This window comes from Thermobia domestica, chromosome 5 (assembly GCF_964235325.1).
Source record: "Thermobia domestica chromosome 5, izTheDome1.hap1.1, whole genome shotgun sequence".
NCBI classification, from domain to species: Eukaryota; Metazoa; Arthropoda; class Insecta; order Zygentoma; family Lepismatidae; genus Thermobia; species Thermobia domestica.
Genome location: NC_137458.1, coordinates 202,968,364 through 202,982,585, shown reverse-complemented (window position 1 = coordinate 202,982,585; position 14,222 = coordinate 202,968,364). Strand labels below are relative to the sequence as shown.

Sequence of the window (14,222 nt, the reverse complement as noted above, 5' to 3'; positions counted from 1 at the left end):
TAGCTAGAGCGCCACAATGTGAATGAGAAAGTTGTCGTGGTACGCCAGAGAACACTAGAGTGCGCTCTCGTGCACCAGATATACCCTCCTGAGTGGAAAAGAATATTTCATGTGTCGCTGAGAGATGTTTTACGTTCTGAAGCTGTGTGAAGTGACATGGGGAAGCTTATAAAGAAAGTGCGAAATGCTGCTACAAAGGCGAGGTGAATTCCCACAAAGAGTTAACGAACAGAGAAATTGATTGCGTCTGCGGTAGGAACGAAAACACGTGCACATATTTGTACATATCAGCAAATAGCGTATATAAAACGTACTCTAACCTGGAGAGATCCAGATCCTAGGGGACCAACGACTGATCAAATAGACCGAAAACTGGATGAACTCCTACACCCACAAGCAGGGATTAGATAAGGAGTACATGCACACCACAGAGCAGTCTTGGGAAGTAACGTAACGCAAGTAACGCGTTGTTTGTAACGCGTTACTTTTTAAGTAACGTTTCCTAGTAACGCGTTACATTTTTTCAAAGTAACTGTAACGGTAACGCGTTACAAATTTTTAAGTAACGTACCTAGTTTGCGTTACTTTATTCGCGTTACATTTCGAATGAATAACTACAATATATGTATATATTTTTTGGAAACAAATGTTTCTTTCCTGTAAGTGAATTTCTCAGAATGAAAAAATCGAGCATGAACTATGTATGTCAGTGATCGACAGTCACAGACACACAGAGAAACAGATAACCACTGTGTACCTAGTTTGTAGTGCCACTTGCTGTTTTTTGAAAATGAGGACAGCCTTAGGGAAATCTCGTGTACTGATTTCCGTACGTGCCAGCACCTGGAAGATTTTGTCGTAGATTTTGACGGCTCCAAATCAATACATTCAGTGAGTGAACTAGGAGTGCAATGATACCGGTAGTCTATTGTACTTTGATTGGTGTTGTTTTTATAAAGATGGAGAACGAAAATATTTTACCGTTCGAACATTTGAAAGAATACTTTTTTCTTAAGAGCTGAGCATGATGGTGGACAGAATTTAAAAGTAAAGTGTCTGAAATCCACCGGCGGAAAATATTTATCAACAGCTAGGGTGCCATAATTAATGATTTACAGTAAGGGGTTAATATGAATAAACTGTGTTCTAATGAGCAGGCCTACTTTATTACTAGAAAACAGTTTGCTGATGGTATGTAATATTGGAGTTCTTTCAGATCAGTTTGCTTATCCTAGAATCCCGTTGATTATAGAGTTTGAAACTATCTTTAAAAAGCATGTATCGATTTTAGAGTTACTGGCAAATTTTGATTCACTCCCAGTTCATGTGTTCTCATTTTATTAGTTGTAGTGTAATGTTTCTCTATATTCTGTATTTTTAATTTTACATAACAACATTGCTATTATTATATAGTTAGTTTAGCAGAATAATAATAAGCAACCATTTTTTCTAACGCACAGGGATGAGCACGAGTCAAGCTAAAACTCGACTCGACTCGAATTCAAGTCGAGTTTCGAGCCAAGTTAAAGGTAATATCCTCGAGTCGAGTTCCGAGTCGATTCAGTTTTTCGCGTCGAGTTTCGAGTCCAGTTGAGTTTGATAACTGGCTCGTTCGTTTTAATTCGTCTTGAAATCATGGCCTGATTACACTGGAAAACGAAAGCCATGAGAAATGTAAGCTAAACAGTAATATGGAATACTTTTAGTGATGCTTACGAGAGGGGACACTGCTCGCATCTCGTCTCGTCTCGATATCGAGACTACAAGAGATTTTATATAACAAGCTCAGCTCGGCTCGGCTCAACTGAGAAGATGGCTCGAGCAGGCTCACTTGGAATGAACCATCGGCTCGAGCTGGCTAGGTAGGGATGAGCCATCTGCTCGGTTCGGCTCAACTGAGACGAGGGCTCTAGCCGAGTTGGTTAGATGAGCTGTTGGCTTGGCTCACTTCTCTGTTCGGGTCGATAGTAAATGAGCTGTGAGCCGAGCGGCTCGAGTCGTTGACATTTCTAAACCCGGGCCGAGCAGTTTTGAAGATATTTGGCCGGTGCCCTATATCGCCAGTGTTTGGCTCGAGCCCGAATACTCAACCTAGACCCTCAACTCAAATTCAGAAGCTCGTGAACAATGTCCTTGACTCCTAGACTTCACGACTACCGAGGTTGGCAATCAACTAGTTTTTTAGTATTCAAATACAAACCGCCTACCTTTCATTTTTATATACAGTGTTGTTACAATTATTATTATTATTATTATTATTATTATTATTATTATTATTATTATTATTATTATTATTATTATTATTATTATTATTAATAATAATAATAATAATAATAATAATAATAATAATAATATAAGTTGTAGTAGTAGTAGTGTCATTGATAATAATTATACTGTCTATGTAATATACTTGAAGAATGTATTCGAAACTCGACCCAAATTGGAGTCGAGTTGGAGGAAATTTTTCGAGTCGAGTTATCGGGTCGAGCTCAAAGATGTCTGTTTCTAGTGGAATCGAGTTTCAAAGAAAACTCGCTCGAACTCGCTTGTGTCCATCCCTACGAGTAACGCAGTATTGGCATTTTATCAATGTTACATTATATGAAAATGTTCATATATCAAATTTGTCCTTGCATTTACATAAAGCGATTCACAACGTACAATAATAATAATAATAATAATAATAATAATAATAATAATAATAATAATAATAATAATAGTAATAATAATAATAATAATAATAATAATAATAATAATAATAATAATAATAATAATAATAATAATAATAATAATAATAGCGGTAGTAATAGTAGTGCGGAAAATTGAAGTCATAATTTTTTCACATTTTTAAAGTTTCGGACCTACAAGTAACGCGTTAGTAACGCGTTACTTTCGAAGTAAAGTAACAGTTACTTTTTTGGGCCAAGTAACGCGTTACTAACGCGTTACATTTTAAGAGAAAGTAAAGTAACTTGTAACGCGTTACATTTTTACAAGTAACTTACCCAACACTGCCACAGAGTGGAAGGCACCAACAAATGACTTCCAACCCACTACCCAGACAGAGGACAAAGAAAACCGATTACCAAATAAACGAATAACACTCGCCATTGGATCTGATAACGTACGTGGTATCTCAACACAGTAAAAAAAAGAGGGCGTTCATCGGACGCCCCTACCGGCAGAAAGCAGTGGCCATGGTCCTTCTCTCAAATAGTGACTTACACGTACTGCGGGTTCGGAAGGAGATACAGTGTATCTCAACGTGTTCGAGTGCCTCAACACGTGAAAAAGAGGAATACCTGTATTGCTTGGATGATCTTACCAGGGGAACTATCAACCCCAAATGGCCAAGGCTTTAATGATAGACAGTCTATATCAGTGATTGGCTTTGGTAATTACAGTGTATCTCTCACGTAATTACAGAAAGTCCCGTATTGCTTGGACGACAAGGAGGAAAATGTAAGCTTAGTGCCTGCAGGGAGGCTGAACGGTAAATAAAAAAAGGTGCCGATCCCAGGTAACTAGGTAAAGGTTTCCAATCCCAGTAGAAGGGAGGAAGCGCTACTGGATAAGGAGTTGTCAAATGGTGACTTAACACGTACCATTGGATCCGGGATGGGATAAGGAATAATCTCGAGTGTACGCGGTACCTTTACGCGAAAGCGGTGGCTATTGAACGGTAGAGGTAGGTAGGGTGGGGAATGAACGAACTCCTTCAGACATACCTGAGGCTCCCTAAATTGGGCTGGACTCTGCCGGATAGTGGCTAAACCGTGGGATTCGGTATGCTATATGAGCTAATCCCAAGAAGTTGGGCAATGGCGAGCATGGGCGGGAGGTGAGGTTACCTAACGCTCGGGCACCATGCCTGCAGAACGTTTGAGGCTTTGGCGCAACTGACATGAGAAAAACTCGCCTGATCGACCTCGGATCGTAACAACGCCGGAAAATGTGGTACGTGTGAGAGCGTCCATCCGTGAATTATCCTAGTTCATATTATTATTATTATTATTATTATTATTATTATTATTATTATTATTATTATTATTATTATTATTATTATAGTGTATTAGTATCATGCCGTTTTTGATGAGTGGTGAAGGAAACTTGGAGGTACTTCATTCCCGGAATGTGGATCGTCTCTCATATTTATACGAGGAATATTGGAAGAGTAAGAACGTACTAAGCGTCACTCTTTTGTAGGTATTTCTACTATTGTGCACTCTCCTCAGCTTCCACTTGGTTTCTGGTTTTGACTCAAGCACGTTTAATTGTAATAACTATGCTATTAGTCGTCAGCATGTGGGAGAAAATCGTTTACTCTGTGGTTATAGAAAGGAAGATTACTGATCCCACGGAATGAGAGTAAGCGTCTGATTGGGAAAACTTTTAAACCTTTAGTTCTTGCATTCCAAGAATTAAACTAACTTATTTGATTTCAGGATGTTGCTTCTTCTTGTGGTATGGGAAGTAGTGGAGTGAACGCCTCCGAAAAGAAAGATATTGTTAACCATCACAACAGACTACGAAGACGAGTGGCTGATGGACTTGAGGTGAGAGGAAGTGAAGGACCTCAACCGTCAGCTGCCAATATGAGAAAATTGGTAAGTAGATAGAAAGTCACTTCTCAATTATTTTATATCAGTTTCAGTTCTTTTGAAGCATTTTTGTTCATTATTGTTATTATTTAATTAAATTTTCAGATACAGATTACAATGCCAATTTATGTTGGGATCATCAACAATTAAAAGCACTAGCAACTATAATATAACGAGAAAGGGATTAGGCCAATGCCTGTCACTAATGAACCAATCTGGTATTCGTCTGGTATATTTGAGGACTATGAGATTCGCATCCAGTAGCTTTTACTATTAAAAATGAATAATGTTAACCACTAGCCTGTATTGTTCAGTTGGTTTGTTTCATATAGACCTAAATTGTTTACAAATACATTATAGCTTAGTAATGTACTCAGTATTTCTTCATGAATAAAAGTAGAAAAAGTGACATTAATTTGAATTTGGAAACAGACTAAGCTGGTAGAATTTCGGTAATGCTACAATTTCAAGCAAAAACGAGATAAAAAAATTCGTAATATGCTGTGTTTGGCAACAGTGTTAATGTTGCTCGATGAAAACTTAAGCTTTGCATACAAATCATATTTTACATGGTTTATTTCCTGAAATCATGTTTCCTTTGCTTTCTTAAACACTTCTATCGTTGTGGGGAGAACTATAAATTATAGTTAAAACCCTGTAATATAAAGTACGATACAATACAGATTCGACTATTAAAAATTTTCTTGTTTACTCTGAGAAATTTGTATCTTCGAAGTTGTTCGATATTAAACAGTCTAATGTTAAAATGTTAAGTTCTTTCTTGCTTAAACGTCAACAAAACCTGACAGTTCAAATACTTCAAAGAACAACAATTCAAACAGTCAATTAGAGTAATATTATAAAGTCATAAAACGAGTCAAAATCAACGAAAAGAGTAGGAATAAACTAGGTTAATTTAACTTCCAACACATGAAGTTAGTTATGTCTACAGGAGACAACTGAAAGAAAATTTTTAGGTATTCCTGAGGAGATACTCTATATTTGGCACACATTTTGAATCTCTGCCCCCTTAGGATACGCATTTTAATCAAAGCAGTCTACTTAAAGTTCAGTTCCAAATAGATACTACTAAAGGCTTTCCAGCTTTAGAACAAAGTAGACGTAAACAAAGCGAAATGTATTACTCCGCGGCTCACACGTGCTTTGGCAGTGAGAGACGTGAACAGCAAGATTGTCTGTTAGCTTACTGTCGTCGCATAATTTCCAAAGTGTAAGGCTATGGTTGGTTGGTAAATAATTAACGCACTGACACTGACTACTGTTATATTGGAAATATGTATTTTCTTAAATCGTTATATAAACGAGATTGCCTCTGTTCTTGTTGTTTTCTTTTGTGTTTTATAACACAAGATGAAGATAGATTATTCTCATTCATCGCCGCCATGAAACTCTGCATTTCACAATTTCAAATGAGCGAGGTCGGCGCGCGAACGCATACGCATGCGCAGTAAATACTATATATCCAAGTACGGGTGATGTTGAAATAAAGCTATGTCTGTTGTTAAATATTATATATATTGCGTTTATTATCACAAAATGCAGTATAAATTCAGATATCTTTATTTAAAATTATTATTTTAGTAGGGATTATATTGCGGTAGGATACTAGTGCAGTTAGACCAACAACCAATCAGTAGTCATCGACCCACTGTAGTCAGGTGGGTTTGTTTACACCTACTTTTTTCTAAGACTGGAAAGAGAATAGTAACTTTACGCAAAAATTTATTTCGAAAGGTTCAGCTACATTTTGGTGATAATGGGACAGATAACGTTGATTTTAATGTGGAGAAAAGTTATTGATATTCCTTCTTCTCTTCCTTTAGAAGTGGAATCATCCTGTCCTCAAATAGTCATGACAACACATTGTACTTTATTCGGTATACATCTTGCTAGATCTCCAGAACCTAAGCCGCACCGAGTAGTGTAGAACTGGTAGTATGCCGCTTCATTCCTAGTCGGGCTTCTTCAACGACCATCATCCAGCTACGTCAAGATCTATAGCGAGCGCGTGATACCATATCACAGATATTTATTATCTGTACGACCAGTTACCTGCACGAACAGCTGCTGCGTATAGTCTAGGGGCCATACTACTGACGACTGTTGCACGGAGGTGTATAGAAAATTTCTCTTCAAAACTTGTTTCCTATATACCTAAGGATACGCGTTTCTGGTATGGGGAGGTTTCTCCCAAAATGGCCGCCAATACGGCAGCCAGCTAATGTTTAACGTTGGTGAAAAATAGCCTATATCTCCGAAACTATTGCTTTTAGCTCAAAATCCCAAAGGATCAAAGTTAATCAGTACATATTTTTGGATAATGTGCAAACAGTTTTTAAAAAATAGTTTTAAAGATTATAAAAAGCTTTATTAATGAAAATACTTCATTCTTTGCAACATGACTAAGATAAAATATACATTTTGATAACTTACAAAATCTTAAATGTAGGAATGATTATAATTAGGCCTATTAAAAACAAGAAGCAGTAAATGGTTATTAATAAGATCTAATCTCTATATATAATACAACAGAGGGTAATTTCACTCACTGTGGCAATTTAAAAGTTTACAAGTACAGAATGTGGAACACGCTACTACATTCTTCTGACAAGTAGAAATGTGAGGGAAGTCAGGAGGAAGGTGTGCGGTAATTTGAGAAATACATCCTGTTTCAAATTCCACATATCTATATTCAATAAGATTATGTATACCGCGTAGATCTGTTAACAGACTGTACCATCAGTTAGCTTGTAAATATGCGCTCTCGATATGTAATGCCGTACTAGATGATGTTGGTGGAAACTTTGTGAGGTCTAATTTTTACAATCGATGGTATTTTATGACTCTTAAGTCATCCATTTTCCTAAAGTCTTTAGATAACATCCTTGTCAAAAAGTCGTCAGCATTTTCAGTTATTGAGCTTGATAGTTCATCTTTTCCGAAGTCTTTAATCAGGTATGAGTAATCTTCTCCCAGCTAAAGCTGCTTGTTTTGTACTATAAGGCTCTATCCACAATTTCAATATCTCGGAGATGATGTGCCCTTGATTAAGGATGGGCACGAGCGATTTCGAGCGAGTTTTCATTGAAACTCGACTCGACTCGAAACAGACATCTTTGAGCTCGACCGTAGCCACCGATATAAAGGCCTGTGGTCGAAAATGTGACGTCATCATAGGTAGGGCTTTCGTATTACAAAGGATGGAAGATTAAAAGCCCATTACATTCAAAACGGCTCTAACGATTAACATGAAATTTAATGACGAAACGTTTCTTGACACCTGAAATCGATCTAGCTTTGTCTCAACTTTCGAAAAACTTGTTCAGTGGCGTTTTTGGAGGCATCAATTTGGGGGAACCTCACTTAGATCTATATTACAAAAACAACAAAGAATGTTCACAAAATTTTGTGAAAATGCATTTTCTCGTACAAGAAAACGATTTAGGTATAGATCAATTATCTACAATTAGTTCAGTGGTGTTTTTGGACGCTTCAATTTGGAGCACCTCACTTATATTTAGAGATGCAAGGGCTCGAAAAAAAAACGGCTTTTTTGGAAAAAAAACTCGGTTTTTTCTGCTTTGCTTTTTTGCTTGGGAAATTTTGGGCTTTTTTCAAAATACTGCTTTAAATTGATAAAACAGACTTTGTATCGCTTCTCTATAACACAAAAAATCATTTAATTAGTGGTTGATGCTGATAATAATATAAAACATCGAAAATAAACTGTGAATTTCGAAAAAATATTTCAAACAATTTTTCTTCAACATTCTTTGCATTATGAATTCCACAGGATTAACCAATGTATATAGGCCTAATAAGAATTTTTTAACCTCCTATATACAAAAGTAAGCAGAGTTGGCAAGAACCGTGGTTGTTTTTGAAAATGCCAAAAACCCGTTTTTTGGGGGATGTTTAAACTAGGCTTTTTTGGTTTAAACCAGGCTTTTTTGACTTAGATTTTTTGCTTTATGTATTTATATTACATATTCACAGAAATAAGTTTGTTTCGCCTTGATGTTATTATGCAACAGCGGGGTTATGCCGGAAGAACTCCCATAAGCTTAAAGAAGTGCGGTCAGTAAATTTCTTAAGTTGAGAATCTCCCGCCCTAGCCATTGGGAAAATCCCGTCATTACTTGAAATGTAAGACAATAACGGGAAAATCCTGTTATTGCTTTGCATGTAAAATTTAAAGGTCAACGTACCATAATCAGTATGCTAAAACTGAGGTATTAAATTACAAATTTAGTACCGGTACGTAGATATAATTGAAAGTCCAATCCAAGCTAATGTTGGAAGCTACGTAGGCAATCGATAAATTTTGCCAATTTCTATCAATATATTTAAGCAATATTGGCTTCTTTATAAAACAACACGCATTTAGGCATGCAGAAATATACAATTTGGTTTGTTTCGTATGTTTAGGCTTAACATCCTTACGAAATACCGAGGTTATCAAGGAGAAGACTTTCGCTTAAACTGACATCCGAACCGCTACTTGGGTTACGCATGAAAGAAGGTTTGTGGGTCGACCGAGAATTGAACATGGGACACCTTGATTAAAAGGTGAAAGGGAAATAAAACTATTGCAGGTGGTTTGATATCTGGAAACGTCACCATGAAGTTCACACGATTCGTATTTTTCATTCTTTTTTATTTTTGTGGTTTAAACCAGTTATTAAAAAAAAAAAAGTTGATGTAAACCAACCAACCCTAAAAGTAAACACTTCTTTTTAAAGAACACAAATAACTAGCAAAATAGTATGTAGTATTTTTACTTCAAAATATTCCATACCCTCTTTTTAAAACAAAATAAAATTAAAATAAAACATAAGAGAAATACTTAGATTTATATGATACACTTAAAGGCTGCACATCTAGAGCTTTTGGTTCTGTATATTCTTGAAATTCTACAGTTAAGTTTTATAGAACCACCATCACAGTTTACCCAATCCTCAAGTTTTCTGAATTTTTAACAAGAGGGATTCAACATATCATTACGGAACTCCCCCCTCCCCCCCAAAAAAGACTACGGAATATATTTAAGTTAAGCTAAATACAACTGCACAACAAACATGACTGAGTGATTAGCTTTTGAGCTTCTATCGGGAAGTCCGGGATTCAACCAGCATTCGACCATTCTGACAAAGCTTTTCTTTGTTCCATCTGTGAATGTAGAAATAGTGCGTATACTGTGAGTTGGCCGACTTCCTTTCTTATTGTTTTTAAATAGTTATTATTACTAATTACCAGCAGTGACGGTTTTGCGAAGGTTAGGGGGGCGGTCTTTCGGACTGAAGCCCGTTCCCCAAAGTTACGGAATGTCTGCAACAAACGAAATATCTCTTATTTATGCCTTTACTCATAAATTTTAAGCTCCCGTCAAATAAAAATTACGAATGTTTAAAAAAACTAAACATTAGTAAGAAACCCTTCCCAAAATACTTTTCTAAATCCGCCACTGATTCTCAGTTTAAAATGATTTTTAAAGTTGTATCCGGAAGATTATTGCTAAACATATAAACGAAACGAAATATTAGTTATGCCTGTACTCATAAACTTCAAGCACTTCCCAAATAAAATTAGAACTTTTTTAGGAAACGAAACAATCAGAAAAACCCCTCCTAAAGTACTTTTCTAAATCCGCTACTGATTATTTGTATAAATTGGTATTCAGGGTTGTGTCCGGAAAATTATTGCTAAATCACTTCACAGCTACAGTATAACAGATATGTGGAAATACGGTTTGACGGATATATTGAAAAACGTACGCTTTGACGGATAAATAGGAAAACGGGCAAGTTTAGCTTTTGCGCTAGAAGCTAGAGTACTAAAAGCTCTTAGAAATGAAACACGGATGACAAACTAAAGAAGAAAAAAAATGTCGATAACTCAAAAGTTAAAATAAAGTTAAATAGCCTCTAAAAATTACCCTCAAATACTACATTCTTCATGTTAGCTTTAATTCGTAAAACATGTGCTCCATCCATCTTGATGGTGAATTTCAGAGCGAAATATCACATTCAGGTCATGAAATTCTTATCTAACTATAGAATATACTATAAGAAAGCTATTTAGATAGAAAAATCATGAAGTTGAAAAAAGCCAAAATTTCCAAAATTCTCGTTTTTTTCCCAAAAAAGCCGGCTTTTTATATGAAAAAAACCATCGATTCAAAAAAGCCGGCTTTTTTGCATCTCTACTTATATTACAAAAGCAACAGGGAATGTTTACAAAAAATGGTGAAAATGTATTTTCTCGTACAGGAAAACGATTTAGGTATAGATCAATTATCTACAATTAGTTCAGTGGCGTTTTTAGACTCATCAATTTAGGGCACCGCACTTATATTACAAAAGCAGCAAGGAATGTTCACAAGATTTTCTGAAAATCCATTTTATCGTGCAAGAAAACGATTTAGATGTAGATCAATTATCTACAATTAGTTCAGTGGCGTTTTTGGACGCATAAATTTGGGGTACCTCACATATGTTACAAACGCAACAAGGAATGTTCACAAAAGTTTGAGAAAATGCATTATCTCGCACGAGGAAACGATTTAGGTGTGAATAATTATCTAAAATTAGTTCAATGGCACTTTATTTTAGGCCTCAACCATATTTCCAAAAGAACAAACTATGTACAGCGGGACACAGAAACTCTTGAGGTACAAAATCCGTGAGATAGGCAACCCAACTAACGCCTGCTCCAAGATTAATTACGCCTGATAGTAGCTAGCACAGCAACGTGAAGTGGCCCCCAACTGTTAAAAGCACAAATCGTAAAGAGTGTTTTCGTGCAGAAGTGGAGGGAAACGCTGGCTAACGAATTGACAAAAGGGAGTCTTTGCATACTTGTACTCACAGTACTTCTTGTTTGTATGATACACACGTAAAACTATACACAGCCACTTGAAAAAAAATATACGGATATCACAGGCGCTGATGAGAAGATAACAGTCGGCGGACTTAGTTAATCTCATATAAACAAGTTTATTTATATATAAACAAGTTTATTTATATATAAACAAGTTTATTTATATATAAACAAGTTCACCGAGTTCAAATAACTACATATCCGCGTATCACATTATATACGGATTAATTATGCGGTACATATGGTAGGTTATTTTTTAAAACTAACTCAAAGCTTTGCGCTGAGTTTTGAAACTATTAAAAGTAGTCCTACCTGCAAAGGAATTAAAAGTATGGATGGATCATTTAGGGGTAAGAACCCAACACCCAATGAAAATTTTGGGGGTCTAACAGGGCGTGAGTTCCTAGGTTCCGGAGCTACTGATTCATACGTAATACTACTTCGAAAGAAGAAATTGTTGATTTCATTATTCGTTAAATAATTTTTGAAAATGCTAAATATTGTTAATTTATTTGTAAATATAAAAAATGCAAAATTCGATAACACTCAAACGACTTGGAGAACTTATCCGCATTAAAAGAGTCCTATTTCCCGTTAACTTGCAACTATAACTGAGGGTTCATGATTTGTATAATATTTGTGAAATTTTACACATTGAGACAAAGAGAAAAGGGAAGAATATAGTGTCAATACACAACAACTTAAAAATGTACGAAATTAACGGATAATATCAAATATAGAACTATTAACAGAATTAACTCTGTAACTCGTTATCTCCATTCATTTTTCTTCCTTTATTTTCAGTATTACATCATCACTGATTTTCAACACTGGAGATTATCTTTCATTTAGCAGCATCAAACTGGAGCTCAGCCTTGTAAATGAAACATTTAAAAAAGGGTAAACGTTGAAAGCGGGAATCGAACCCGGGCCGCCAGAGAAGAAAACTACAACTCTAACCACTCACCTTTTTTTTATTTATTTACATGCTTAGTAGTACATAAAGATCACAGGAAGGTTTAACATTAAAAAAAACTCACCAATACATATTGATAGTATATACAAAAGACCAGACGATTAAGTTAAGACTGTTAAAAAATTAGCAAAATATTTCCGCTTACGAACAATAGAAATGCTGGTAGCAGCGGATTTTAGGAAAGCAAGGTAAAGATCAGGGTGATAAGGTCCGGGGGTGGTTAACAAATAGACAATAGTGTGTGCCACAAACCAAATAACAGTATTATTCTTTGTAACAGGGTAGTAATTAAAATCTGGGTAAAGTATTAAAGCAGTGGCACGAAAAGAGGAAGGAGGAAGACGGCATATTTTGCTTAAAAGTACACACAACTGCTGCCAAATACTAGTGACTGAGGAGCAAGTTTCGAATCTATGACTAAGAGAGTCAGGTTGTTGGCAAACATTACACAAGTTATCAGCACCAATGTTTAAGTGATACAAACGTTCTTTTGTTTCATATGCGTTATTAACAATAACATACCAAATAGATTTGTGGGTATAGTTCAGAAATTTAGCATGAACATTACACCAGATACGAGACCAGTTATGAGAGGGTTGCTTGACTATTATATGTGGTGTAACTGCGGGATGAATGTTTAAATAGTACCAATACAAGTCCTTAACAGACATGCATTCTATTTCACATTTTGTCAAAAGTGCATAAGCCATGTCTATTATGACGTCTTTCAGGTGAGGATATTTCGAACTCCACGGGAAGGCATTGATAGGTCCCTCAAGGTCAATACAAGCAAAACACGCTGCAAACACCGCTGCAGAGGCAGTGCTGTGAGTAGAACACGCAACCTGATAGCTGCGATGTAACAAGAGAGCTTTGGCTTGAATGTTTACATCTAGAAAGCCAATGCCCCCGTCCTTGGGAAGCAAACGTAACTGAGTGGAAGAAACACGTAATAATTTGCCGTGCCAAAGGAAAAACAACGCAGAACTATGTAAGGAGCGGGCGATATTGTGGGGGAGGGGATAAATCTGGGCGAGGTGCCAGAGTACGCTATAACCATTCTGTTTAAGAAACAACATTCTGCCTAATAAACTAAAATGACGATGTTTATGAAAATAAAGAATATTTTTAATTTTTGCAGCAACGTGGGCAAAGTTAGTAGTAATGGTACGTGTGGTATTAGGAACCATTCAATTCCTAGTATTTTAAGAGAGTCGACAACCGCAAAATAAACCCCATACCCTTGAGTACAATTGTCATTTAAACACATAATTTTCGTTTTACTGTCATTTAATTTTGCACCAGATATTCTTTGATACTTGGTTAGTAAATACAGAATATGTTGAATTTCTACAGGGCTGTTCACGAAGTAATGTGTGTCGTCGACATAGCTTTGTGCAACAATTTTAGTATTATATACAGGGACCCCTGGTAAAAGAGATTGAACAGAAAATAACAAAGGAGCCAGAGATAAACTAAATAAAATACTGGACATGCTATCGCCTTGAAGGATTCCGTTATTAAAAGGAATCGCTACACTTAAGCCACCATTAATCTTCATCTTAGTGATTCTCTGAGACACCTTTAATCATAGAGATAAATTTGTCACCAAAGCCAAAGCGAGTTAACACATTAAACAAATATTGATGCTGAATTCTATCAAAAGCCTTAGAGTAGTCCGTTGAAAGAATAGCCACTGTATGATCAGTTCTACACTCATAATATGCTATAAAATCTCGAAGATT

At 36.0% G+C, this 14,222-nt stretch overlaps 1 protein-coding gene across 2 annotated transcripts in view; it reads left to right on the top strand.

Annotated features, from left to right (window-relative positions):
* The window catches only part of LOC145686350 (venom allergen 5-like), a 166,332-nt gene that overhangs the window by 68,981 nt on the left and 83,129 nt on the right, over nt 1-14,222 (top strand). For both annotated transcript variants that reach the window (XM_081759598.1, XM_081759597.1), the window contains one exon: nt 4,446-4,607. In XM_081759598.1, coding sequence (XP_081615724.1) covers nt 4,446-4,607 — 162 coding nt within the window. The remainder of the gene's footprint in view (nt 1-4,445; nt 4,608-14,222) is intronic.